Below are 13,661 nucleotides of genomic sequence, written 5' to 3' on the forward strand. Positions count from 1 at the left end.
CAGAAGGAAATGAAAAGGAGAAAGAGAGAAATATTATATGATATGAGATGAAAGAAAGAAAGAAAGAAAGAGAGAAAGAAAGAAAGAAAGAAAGAAAGAAAGAAAGAAAGAAAGAAAGAAAGAAAGAAAGAAAGAAAGAAAGAAAACAGATAAAGAAAGAAAGAAAGAAAGAAAGAAAGAAAGAAAGAAAGAAAGAAAGAAAGAAAGAAAGAAAGAAAGAAAGAAAGAAAGAAAGAAAGTAAGAAAGAATCTGATCCTGTTCCGTCTCATCCCACCCTGTATGATCCCACCCAATCTAATCCCATCCTATCTGATCTAATCCCATCTAACCCAACTGTATCTTATTCCATCTCATCCCACCCAATCTCATCCTGTCCCGTCACATCTAATCCCACCCTGTCTTGTCCCAACCAGTTTTATCCAATCCAGTCTTGTCTCTTCCCCATTCATCCCATTCTGTCTTAGCTCACCACATGGAATTGCATCCAGTCCCATCTCATTTCATCATTCTGTCCCATCTCATATTATCCTGTCTCACCCCATCCCTGTCCCTATTCTCTCTTTCACATGGACTATGAAGGTCAATTTTTTCACAAGATTCCCATCTGAGTTAATAAACATGGGTTCAAGGAAAGCCACAAGTGTTTATTACACATTTCTACAACAACACTTCATCACTCATCACTAATCCAAATCTAAAACAGGCTCTGCGTTCCATTTACAGAAAGGCTCCCTAGATAGGGAATAGCAGCGTGTTTGGGCACATTTGTATGTGTTTGGTGTGATGAAGAGTTTACACTGGCGAGTGTTGATGTGAGACTCGAGGATGATTGACGTCCTGTATAAAAAAATCTCTTAATTTTGATTGTTGATGTGAAAGAAAGAAGAAGGGATTGGAATGAGGTGTGGGGGAGGGGGGCACTGATTGTAATCCTAACACATACTTATTATGATCACAATTTATTTATTTTGCTTGCACATTCCTTGCTTTCTTTGTGTTTAAATAAAATGTGACATTTAGAAAGAAAGAAAGAAAGAAAGAAAGAAAGAAAGAAAGAAAGAAAGAAAGAAAGAAAGAAAGAAAGAAAGAAAGAAAGAAAGAAAGAAAGAAAGAAAGATGGATAAAGTAATGGTGAAGAATATTTTAAAAGTAAGGGAGGTATGGAAATAATAAAAAATAAATAAATAAAAATAGGGATGGTGTGATATTGAAAGGTATTTTATGCGTTCAAAGAAATGGAAAGGGAAAATAGTATTAAAGGACAATTAATGTAAAAAGAAAGACAGACTGACGTCCATCCATCTTTCCATCCGTGTAAGTGTGTATGTCCACGTGTACGTACAGGATTTTGAGAGCAGTCAGGCCACGCAGAGCTGAGCCACTGATGTGTCGGAGCTGATTCCCAGAGAGACGCCTGCAAAGAAAGAAGAGTGACAGTGAGACACCTTTACCAGAAATGTGTGTGTGTGTGTGTGTGTGTGTGTGTGTGTGTATGTGTGTGTGTGTGTGTGTGTGTGTGTGTGTGTGTAACATCAAATAGTAGAACAACATGTGCAATGAGCCCACAGACAGTAATAGATGGTCTGCAGTCTTTGTTACATCGTGGAGATAGTTCAAAGGAGGTGAAAGATAGAGAGAGTGGAAATAAAAGGTAGAGAGAGGGAGAAAGAGAGAGGGGGGGTTCTATATTACAAAACTCCTTTTTTCCCCCACATCCTGAATATCCCAGCCTCTCTGTCTGCTTGTCTGGCTAATTTTTATTTTTATTTTCTCCTCTCTTTTCTCTCTGTCTCTGTATGTCACTCTTTCTCACACTCTTTCATCTCTTTGCATTGCGTCTGGTTTTCTCTATCTTTCCATCACGGTCTCCATTTCTGCATCTGGTTTCTCAAATGTTTTTCTTTCTTTCTTTCGTTCTTTCTTTCTTTAGTCTTTCTCTTTATCCCAGTCACTCTCTTTTGCATTGTCCCTGTCTCTGTCTCGTCTTCCTCTTATGGTTTTTATCCTTCACTTCATTTTCCATACTTTTTTTAGTCTCTCTTTTGGTCTGTGTGTGTCTCTTTGTCTGTTTATCTTCTCTCTGTCACTTTCTCTTCCTGTCTTACGGTCTAGCTCTTTCTCCATTATTCTGTTTGTCTTTTTCTCGCTTCCATTATGTATTTGTGTCCCTTTATGACAGTATCCTCTCAAAAAGATTTATTATTTTGTCACTCCACATTTGACTACATAAAGATCAAAGTGAAGTATACACACACACACACACACACACACACACACACACACACACACACACACACACAAACACAAACACAAACACAGACTGGAGTTTTTAGTAGCTGACACACTGGGCCATGCCAAACCTCAAAGCACCATCACACACGCAGACACACACACAGACACACACACACACACACACACACACACACACACACACACACACACACACACACAAAGCAAGGTGTAAGATTTGACAGGTCAGTGCAGTGCAGTCATTGGTGTGAGTGATGAGCCGATCAGCACTTGCTGGCATCAGTGCTGAATATTTTAAACCTTTCTGACAATAACATTCAAAACCCTGCCACCATGCTAACCAAGCTAGCATTGGGGTATCTTTACAATATTTGAGTGAGACTTCAAATTCTTGTCAGGAGAGTTGATGTTAGCGAGCTGCCGAGCATTAACAGCAAAAATATGAACAATTTAAAGATAACTTGGAGGGGAAAACCCTCTCAGCAATCCTGTCATGTTAGCTTGTTTTAGCCCGCTAACCAGGCTAATGTTAGGAAAAGTGTTTTATATGTATTTTAGTATAAGGTTGGCTGTCAAGTTAAAAACTGGCATGAACATTTTTGGAAATGACTTAAATCTTGTCAGCATATCTTGTTTTTGCTGAGTAGCTCATTTAAGCCTGTACATATTTACATGCTAGTTCAAGTTCAAGTCCAAGTCCAAATTTTATTTGTCACATACATATTTACATGCTAGTTCAAGTTCAAGTCCAAGTCCAAATTTTATTTGTCAAATACACATACAGAGTACGACATGCAGTGAAATGCTTTGTACAACTGTCCAACATTTAAGCATAAAAAAATTATATAATTTAAGGATAAAAAATAAAGTAGATAAATAAAAAAGTATAAACTATTGAAAATATATGTATATACATGAATCTAGATGGGGATGGATGCATATGGCAGATATCAACAGTACAAATTAAAGTGATTTAGTGTGATTGATGTTAAAGTGTTCATGTGCAGTATGGTGTGGTATAGTGACACTGTGCTGTGCAAGTTCAGAGTTGAAGTGACAGTCCAGAGTTAAGGTGTTATGATGCCATAAGCTAGCTAACTCCATCTATCATAAAAAATCATAAAATGCAATGTTTGATACAATCATTGTTTGAAAACCTTTCCAGCCTGACACAACCCCTATTTCATTTTAAGTAACCACAACCGCTAACCTCAACCCTGAATGTTTATTTTTCACACACCATTTGGAAGAGTTACAATTCTTTCTCATTGGGATTTAGGTTGTAACTTTTATCTTCTATTTTGTTGGTTTATTTTGTGAGAGCCCAACACATCGGTGTGAGTCCAAATCTCATTATTCGAGGTGTGAGTTCTAGCTTTTCCTGATTTTCAGCGCTAAACCTGCAGAATGACACAACTTATTATTATTATTATTATTGTTAAGAAAAATTATTCCTTTGGATAATGGGGCTTAAACCCCACGACCTTCCAAATAGTAAACAAGGGCCTTAACCACTGAGCTTAATTTTTAAAGTGGGAGTGGTAGCTCAATGGTTAAGGTCTTAAACTTACTGATCTAAAGGACATGAGGTCAATTCTCAGCGACATTAAGCTGCCATTGTTGGGCCCATGAGAAAGGCCCCTGACCTGCTCAGGTGTATAAATGAGATAACTGTAAGTCACTCTGGGTGAGAGCATTGGCCAAATTGTAAATGTTTTAATCAGGACTTATTCTTAGTAAGTTTTGGTCATTTGTGGTATTTAGCAGACACCTTTTTCCAGATCCACGTAAATTTTTATACAATTGAGCAGTTGAGAGTTAAAGGCCTTTCTCAGGGTACCAGCAATGACAGCTTGGTGGTACTGGGATTTAAACTCACAACCTTCTCATTCAAATTCCAACCCCTTAACCACTGAACTGGTTGGAGAATTCTGAGAATTACGGCTGCATGTTTAGCATTAGCAGCTAACCCCCTCCGCCATGCTAGGCATCTGTATTCTCTTAAACGCTTCATTGGGGGACAAAATACCATAAAACTTTAATTATGTCCCTCTTTTTTTTTTGTAGGGGCTAAATTTGCGTTTGTTTTCGGAGAAGTAATTGCACTCAAAACCGAGAAGGAGTATTGTGTGCATGGGGTGGAAGAAAAATTTGACCATTGTCAGGCACTCTGCTTTTGGTGCAGCCTCTGTTTCCATCAACAGTTGGCCACTGCTCAGTGGAATCAGTGTAGAGAGATGTGTGTGCGCTTCTTTATGTTTTTTTTTTTTTCCATGCCAGCTGTGATCTGTGTGTATTGTGCTTGTCATTTAATCATAACTTAGATCTTTATTTATTGTACTTTATTGGACAACTATTTGTTGACTAATTCTCCCTTGCCGTGAAACACATTTGTTTTGCATTTCGTCCCCCTTCAACTCAAAACCAGACTGTCAGCCTCTGAGAAATCTTCACCTTGTCTTTGAAAAGACGTACACATGAAAAAGAGAAGTACGCCCTGCTTTGCACACAACCACAACACCCAGAGGAATTAGTGTAATGTGAATCTCACACTGTGAATGATGTTATGCCTCTATTGGTTTCAGTGACCTGTTATAAGATGAAATGACGGTATTGTTATATCAAACTATAATATAAAGTTAAATAAGCTTTTGGAATAGTAAAGAATTCCTTTGGATTGTAAATGCATTTTTGAAGCATAGTTTATCCTGTCGCTACATTAGAATTAAAGAGATCGCTTCACAATTGTTTTTTTGTTGTGTGTGAATGGGGTGTAGCGTCTCAATAACATTAACGCAGGCTTCAGTGACACAAATAAGATTAAGGACAAATGCCATGAGACTGTTAACAAGAAGAGACTGGACTGGACTGGACAAACACACATACCTACATATACACTTAGTGAACACCTTCTCTGCAGCTTTTCCAATAAAGCCCTGCTGCTGAAGTAAAAAAAAAAACATTTACATATCCAGTATTTTATTATAATATAGAATATGCCATATCTGGAATATGTCCTGGAAGTCTTCTTCTCGAAGCTTGTTAAGGACCTTTTGCTATTCGTGCTGGATATCAGCAGTGGTGTCTAGACATCGACATTTGAGCTGGATCTTCATCTTCGGGAAGAGGGCGAAGTCCGCAGAAGCCAAATCTGCATGTGGATTATTCTCCGACAATCATTTCGACGGTTGAGCTTCTTGAAGGTCTTCCTGATCTCTCATCATTTTCCAGTGATGTTCTCCTGCTTTTAAAGCGTCTTGGTTTATTTTTCCTCATTCCATTCCCTTTATATACCATTCCATTCCATTCCTTTATATATATATATATATATATATATATATATATATATATATATATATATATATATATATATATATATATATATATATATATATATTCCACGCAATGCCGGGCCGTCATAAAAAGCATTTCACTGCATGTCATACTCTGTATGTATGTGTATGTAGCAAATAAAATTGGATTGGATTTGATTTAAACAGTATACACTTGAAATGACAATAAGCCATTTGTCTTTAAAGGCTTCCTATCCCGCGTTACAATGCGAAACTGAAGACTATAAAAGGGAGGATGAATTTATACCATTCCATTCCATTCCTTTATATATATATATATATATATATATATATATATATATATATATATATATATATATATATATATATATATATATATATATATTCCACGCAATGCCGGGCCGTCATAAAAAGCATTTCACTGCATGTCATACTCTGTATGTATGTGTATGTAGCAAATAAAATTGGATTGGATTTGATTTAAGCAGTATACACTTGAAATGACAATAAGCCATTTGTCTTTAAAGGCTTCCTATCCCGCGTTACAATGCGAAACTGAAGACTATAAAAGGGAGGATGAATTTATTTGATTGCATTTCCAATGAAACAAGTCCTTTCTAGGCTTTTTTACAGCGTACATCACTACACCGGATGCAAAAGACATTAACTCTCGCTCTGTATATGGCACTAGGTGGTGATTGTGTATTCAGAGTGACTGAATCCCTGGTACTTTGCTTACAAATCTTCGATCAAATGGTCTTAATTATCTGATGAGATCACCGTGTTGGTATTTCAGCATAGAGTGGAAAATTTGAGACACTGTCCTCGGGCTGAAAAACATTTTAAACCTGACTTGGGAATGGAAAAAACTCCGCTTATACTCTCTCTGAAACCAAAAGATGGCTTTATCGTCACTCTGACCTTTGGCCTCTGGGGAAGTGTGCTGCATGTGGTGCATTGGATTGTCTTGTAAAGTGTTGGATCAGGTTCGGTGTGCTTCCACTTGTCTCCCTGTCCGAGCTTATTAGCGCCCATGTGGCTAAGAAAAACATGTCTTTCTCATACACCCACCCACCCACACACAGACACAACCACACACAGACACACACTGTGGTTTCCAGATGGTCAGTGCTAATCCTAGAAGTTATTTATGAAGAAATAACGCAACAGTTATTCAATTATTCATTCATTAATCTTTCATATGCGGTTCCTCCTGGTCAGGGTTTAGCAGGACATTTGTAGTTCTTGAGGTGTGAATACACCCTGGATGGTGCTCATTATACATGCTCATTATACAGTCACATATATGTTTCTGAGAGGTCTGAGGAAACTCTAAAACCCACATGGACCAGGGAGAACATGTGAAAATGAACATAGACTATAACCTGAAATCAGAATTGAAGCTGTGAGGTCAGATTGCTTTCTTCGATCCCAAATATTTAAAGTCAAGAAATTTGAATAAAGAAGGTAGAACTCTATACTAGCTGGTGGTGATTTTCACTGATTTAAGGAGCTCAATTTTTTTAAATCGCTGGTCAGAGAGTAACTTTGTCCTTCTTGGTAGAAGAGAAATACTGCTGTATATAAGCAGCATTTAATTTGCCTTGACCTGCATCAAAATGAGGCACAGAGAGAACTGGCTCTCTCTAGTGATTTTTGTCATTCTTCTGATTGTGTATGTTTGCTCTTATTTTTTGCTTATGAGATAAAAGTATTAAAAGCCTAAAAGCCTTCCTGTGACATGCGAATCCCAAATATGGAGGGGAGATTTTTCCGGTCGATTGACTACATTCATTAGCATCAGAGTGAAAAAACCTTGGAATTGTAGACATATACAGGGTTATAATATATGTTTCAGCTTTGATGCTATAAAGTCTAGACAGGTGACAATGCGAGTTTCAATGCAAAAAAAAAAAAAAAAAAAAAAAAAAAAAACGTTCGAGTGACAGTTTTACAGGGAAGCTTTAATACGCAGGTTAAAAATGCCTAAAGCGCAACTCAAACCCCTGATAATATTTAATTACAGTTAACAAACATGAATCGGGGCTGAAGGAGGCAGAGACGCCATTAATGACAGGGACTTGAGTGTAAATAAAGAAAGTAAGCAGTGATCAGGATGAGAACGAGTCCTGAACATGTTCCCTCTAATCTTTATGTGATGTGGGATTTGTGGCGCCATCTTCAGCCTTTTGTCCCAAATTTTACTTCCAACTATAGGTTTTATTCATGTAATTGCCTTTTTTGTTTTCTGGTGCCCTTACCAAATTATTAATGTAATAAATGGTGTTTACATTAATTTCAAGCTACACTGGAAAGCTACACAGGAAATAAGTATTGGGACACCTGACTTTCCCAGCCATATGTGGCTCCTGAAGGCATTAAATTGTATGTCTTTGGATGTGTTAGCATAAAAATATCTCTTCACTTGAACAAGAAGGTCAATGGCCCACTCCATAAAGACATGGGTAAGAGTGGAAGATCTTAAGCTGCCTGCTACAGAGCTCTGACCTCAATCCGACTGAACCTTTGGGATGAACTGGACTGCTGAATGCACCGCAGGCCTCCTCACCTCACCTACATCAGTACCTGACTTTACTAACACCCTTGTGGCTGAATAAACAACAATCCCCACAAGCACACTCCAAAATCTAGTGAAGAGTGAGTGGAAGTCATTATAACGGCCAATCAAAGCTAAAAGTAGAAATGTGTATAATCAAAAAGAAAAGCTTTTGGCCAGCAGTTGAACAAACCTATGTCCGAATATAACTCATGGTGAAAGAAGAGCTTGTCCTGCAAGGAGGTAGAAGGTTTTGTCAAATAAATGCAATCAAAATCTGAATACTTTTACAGAAAATGGCAATTTGACTTGGCAGATTATCCGCTAACACACTTTCCAAACCATCAGTCTGTCATCAAGCACGCAAGATTATTTTTTCTCAAAAAAACTTAAATTCAGTTATGAAAATCCGTAAACTTCTTTCTTGCTCTGAAAAGTGCAGTGTTTGTATTCCCACTGAGAAACCAGCACACTGATTAAATATCAACTAGATTGTAACATCAAGGATTCTGAAGCTTCTGGCCAGAAAAGTGTACAAAATATGTTCAGATGCAGTGTGACATCTTGTGACATCTGAAATAATCATCTCAAGCTGAGCAACCCATTCTTTTTACTTTTCTTAAAAAACCCACAGCCTGAATGGATTTAGAGAATGCTATGCATAGTGTTTGCAAAACCAATTTGAGATTTTCGTTTACGCATACAGTATCTCACAAAAGTGAGTACACCCCTCACATTTCAGCAACCATTTTATTATATCTTCTCAAGGGACAATACTATAATAGTTAAATTATAGTCAAAATAGTCAATATTTTGTATTTTGACATCACAGAGCTGCTGAATGTTAGACACATGGTGCATCTCCACCTTCCACTTGAGGATGCCCCACAGGTGCTCAATAGGGTTTAGGTCGGGAGACATACTTGGCCACTCCATCACCTTTAGCTTGCTAAGCAACCCAGTTGTCATCTTGGCTATGTGTTTGGGGTCGTTATTATGTTGGAAAACTGCAGTCCGTCCCGGTTTCTGAAGGGATGGCATTATGTTCTGCTTTAGAATGTCACATTATATGTTGAAATCCATGTTGCCCTCAATGAACCGCAGCTTCTCAGAACCAGCAGCACTCATGCAGCCTCAGACCATGATGCTACCACCACCATGCTTGACTGTAGGCAAGACAAAATGTTTTGCTACTCCTCACCAGGGTGTCACCACACATGCTGGACACCATCTGAGCCAAACAAGTTTATTTTATTTGTCATCAGACCACAAGACATAGTTCCAGTAATTCATGCTCTTTGGCAGGTTTTCTTTAGCAAACTGTAAGCCAGCTTTAGAAGAGGCTCCTTCTGGGATGACCACCATACAAACCGACTTGATGCAATGTATGCCATTTGGTCTGAGCACTGACAAGTGGACCTTCTGTCTCTGCAACTGCTAAAGCAATGCTGCAGCACTCAAGCGTCTGTTTTTTGAAGCAGCTTCTGCACCTGACGCACAGCACGAGGACCCAACTTCTTTGATGAACCTTTGCAAAGTCTGTTCCAAGTGGAACCTTGCTTGGAAAACCTCTGTATGACCTTGACCACTGTGCTGTAACTCAGTTCCAGGGTGTTACATATCTTCTTATAGCCTCGGCATTTTTGTGGAGAGCAACGAGTCTAATTCTTAAATCTTTAGAGAGCCTTTGCCATGAGGTGCATGTTAAACATCCAGTGGTCAGTATGAGAGAATTGTACTCAAAGCACCAAATTTTAGTGCTCTAATATGAAATTTGTAAGATCCTGTCAAGCAGACAAAAACATGAACATGATGAATAGGACATGTGGCTTTGCATGGTTAAGCGACGTACAGCTGTTATCACTTAAGGTGTACTCACTTTTGTTGCCAGCTATTTAGACTGTAATGGTTGTACTGTATGTTGGTATTTTCAGAAGACAGTAAATCTGTACTGCTATACAAGCTGCACATTTACTACTCTTAAATATATCCAAGTTTCAATTCTATAGTATTGTCCCTTGGGAAGACGTACTAGAATGATTGCTGAAATGTGAGGGGTGTACTCACTTTTGTGAGATACTGTAAATGCTCTATGATATCAATCGTCACCTCCAAACCGCTACTACTGAGCCATTCAGCATGACTAACCATGTGCTCTGTTCTCTATTTTACTCTCTAACCCCTGATATGTTTTCTCTCCACAGTGTGAACAACATGAAAACACTTCACATCAGAGACGTGTTCATCTAAACACAGGCTGCACTTGGGAGTGAAGTTTGACATTCTGTGAGAACCGGTTGTATGCCTTGGTTAAATACGATTTGAAATGTTTTTTTGAAAGCTGTTTGTCTGAAAGCTGTTTGTCGTATGTGTAACTATAAAAATGTCATGTTCGCTTGTTTTCAAAACAGATGCTTAGCACGCTAGCACTTTACACCGCAGCATTCCGATATTCCTCTGATCGACTCTGCGCACCTCACCTTCAAAACCCTAAACTACACCTCGGATGGATGGATGGATGGATGGATGGATGGATGGATGGATGGATGGATGGATTGATGGATGGATGGAGATTAGCATTTACCAGAAATGCACATAGTAGCAAATGTACAAATTGCGAAGAGCAAATAAATGTGCAGATATATGTACACTAGAAAATAAGTAAATAAATGCACAGCAAATAAATATAAAGGCTATAACACTGAAAGATGATCATGAGCTGTTGAGTAAGTGCAACAAATAAATGCTGTATAAAGGCTCTAGGCAGTGTAAAAATATGCAGCAGCTGGTGAGCACATACTCTAAGAATATATATTGTATTATATATTATATATATTAAGGAGTGTGCTGGTACCGATCTTTAAGCATAAGGGAGATGTGCAGACCTGCAGTAACTACAGGGGAATTAAGTTGATCAGTCACACCATGAAGTTATGGGAAAGAGTAGTGGAAGCCAGGCTGAGAGAAGAGGTGACCATCTGTGAGCAACAGTATGGTTTCATGCCGAGGAAGAGCACCACAGATGCCTTATTTGCTTTGAGGATGTTGATGGAGAAGTATAGAGAAGGACAGAAGGAGCTGCATTGTGTATTTGTGGATTTAGAGAAAGCGTACGACAGGGTGCCGAGAGAGGAGTTGTGGTATTGTATGAGGAAGTCAGGTGTGTCAGAAAAGTATGTGAGGGTGGTGCAGGACATGTATGAGGACAGTGTGACGGCAGTAAAGTGTGCAGTAGGTACGACAGACTGGTTCAGGGTGAAGGTTGGACTGCATCAAGGATCGGCCCTGAGCCCTTTCCTGTTTGCAGTGGTGATGGACAGGTTGACGGACGAGGTCAGACAGGAGTCTCCCTGGACTATGATGTTTGCAGATGATATTGTGATTTGTGGTGAGAGTAGAGAGCAGGTTGAGAAGAGCCTGGAGAGGTGGAGATATGCGCTGGAGAGAAGGGGAATGAAAGTCAGTAGGAGTAAGACAGAGTACATGTGTGTGAATGAGAGGGAGGGCAGTGGAGTGATGCGGTTGCAGGGAGAAGAGGGGAAGAAGGTGGAGGAGTTCAGGTACCTGGGGTCAACAGTGCAAAGTAATGGAGAGTGTGTTAGGGAAGTAAAGAAAAGAGTGCAGGCAGGGTGGAGTGGGTGGAGAAGAGTGACAGGAGTGATTTGTGATAGAAGAGTATCTGCAAGAATGAAAGGGAAAGTTTATAGGACTGTGGTGAGACCTGCGATGTTGTATGGATTAGAGACAGTGGCATTGAGTAAAAGACAGGAGGTGGAGCTGGAGGTAGCAGAGCTAAAGATGTTGAGGTTTTCGTTGGGAGTGACGAGGATGGACAAGATTAGAAATGAGTTTATTAGAGGGACAGCACATGTAGGATGTTTTGGTGACAAGGTGAGGGAGGCGAGATTGAGATGGTTTGGACATGTGCAGAGAAGGGACATGAATTATATTGGTAGAAAAATGCTGAAGATGGAGCCACCAGGTAGGAGGAAAAGAGGAGGGCCAAGGAGGAGGTTCATGGATGTGGTGAGGGAAGACATGCAGGTAGTTGGTGTAAAAGAGGCAGATATAGAGGACAGGGTGGTATGGAGACGGATGATCCGCTGTGGCGACCCCTAATGGGAGCAGCCGAAAGAAGAAGAAGAATTATATATTATATATGTTAGGCACAAAATGTGTACAGAACGTAGAATATAAAAAGGTCATCTGACAAATGCAATAAATGTAAAGATTTAGATGTAATATTAAGATAATCATGAACAAAGGAGCAGAACTGTAATGAATAGACATTTAGTGTCACCCAGATAAGGATTGGTTCTCCTAAGAGTCTGGTTCCTCTCAAGGTCTCTTCTTCATACCATCCCAGGGATGTTGTGATATTGTCGCAATTGGCTCGCTTATTACAGACTAAATTATAGTGCAAATTATTTTATAGTGCTAAAATGTATATTCGCAATCGATTTCATTCTGTTAAGCTGCTCTGATACAGTTCACAGCAATATACAAATAAATCTGATCTGAATTCAATTGAAACGTGACTGACGTTAGCTAGCAAAAGCCGAGGTTGGAGCTAGCTGAGCTCGTTCTTAACCTCAGTTGATCTGTGTGAGTGTGTTTTTTTTGTTGTTTTTTTAACAAAGCTGCCTTTATTAAGCAAAACAAAACAAAAACTTTAAATACGGTTCATTCGGTTTACTTTGGGGTTAGATTTAGGCTTAGCATAGCATAAATTAATGAAATAAACATCAATTAAAGGTAATCAAAAGGTTAGTAAGATAAATGTGTGTTCATTTATGCACAGCATTTATCTGTGTGGCGCTGTACAGAACAAGACATGCTACAAATTATCATGGCGTGCGTGCGTGTGTGTGTGTGTGTGTATGTGTGTGTGTGTGTAATTTACTCCATATGAGCAGAGCTGCTGGGTTATGGTTTATTATGGCAGGACTCAGAGTGGGAAACTAGCCAAAACACTGCGGTAGGTTTACACACCCATACACACAAACACGAAGATACAAACACACCGTCACCTGCCCTGACATGCGTCAATCAAAATCCTCCGACAGCACAGTGAGACGAAGGTGACCTTTGACCTTTTAGCAAAATAATCAAAGCTCATTTTAATTGGAACGCTTAAACTTAAGAACGGCTCATCTTCCGTTCCAGCAAAGTCGTATTGTTTGAAGTTTGCGTCCTTTATTTCGCACCAGCATTTACGATCAGGGGCACCGCTAGGGTTTCTGGGCCCAGGTGCCCTATCCCCCAATTATCTGATCTTTGGTGCTACATGTAACAACAATCGTTCCCTCGTACGCCTTAAAATCTGGTACTAGAACACCCCGTTGGCGGTCTTGCCCCTGGGAACGAATTTTCGATGCACAATATCGAAAAAGATGATGTGCATGCACTTGGTCGAGCTGCAGACCTGCCTCCCTTTTTTTCGTGGAGATGATTGGCTCTTCCATTGTGGACTGTTGGTTAGTCTCATGGTCATACCTGTACACCCAAGTTTCGTCACCGATGATAATCCTCGACATGA

At 39.3% G+C, this 13,661-nt stretch overlaps 1 protein-coding gene across 1 annotated transcript in view; it reads right to left on the reverse strand.

The window, feature by feature from the left end:
* The window catches only part of lgr6 (leucine-rich repeat containing G protein-coupled receptor 6), an 87,433-nt gene that overhangs the window by 24,462 nt on the left and 49,310 nt on the right, over positions 1 to 13,661 (reverse strand). The window contains exon 3 of the mRNA XM_083521110.1: positions 1,344 to 1,415. Within this exon, the coding sequence (XP_083377236.1) occupies positions 1,344 to 1,415 (72 nt within the window). The remainder of the gene's footprint in view (positions 1 to 1,343; positions 1,416 to 13,661) is intronic.

Source organism: Silurus aristotelis, assembly GCF_946808225.1.
Source record: "Silurus aristotelis genome assembly, chromosome: 19".
NCBI classification, from domain to species: domain Eukaryota; kingdom Metazoa; phylum Chordata; class Actinopteri; order Siluriformes; family Siluridae; genus Silurus; species Silurus aristotelis.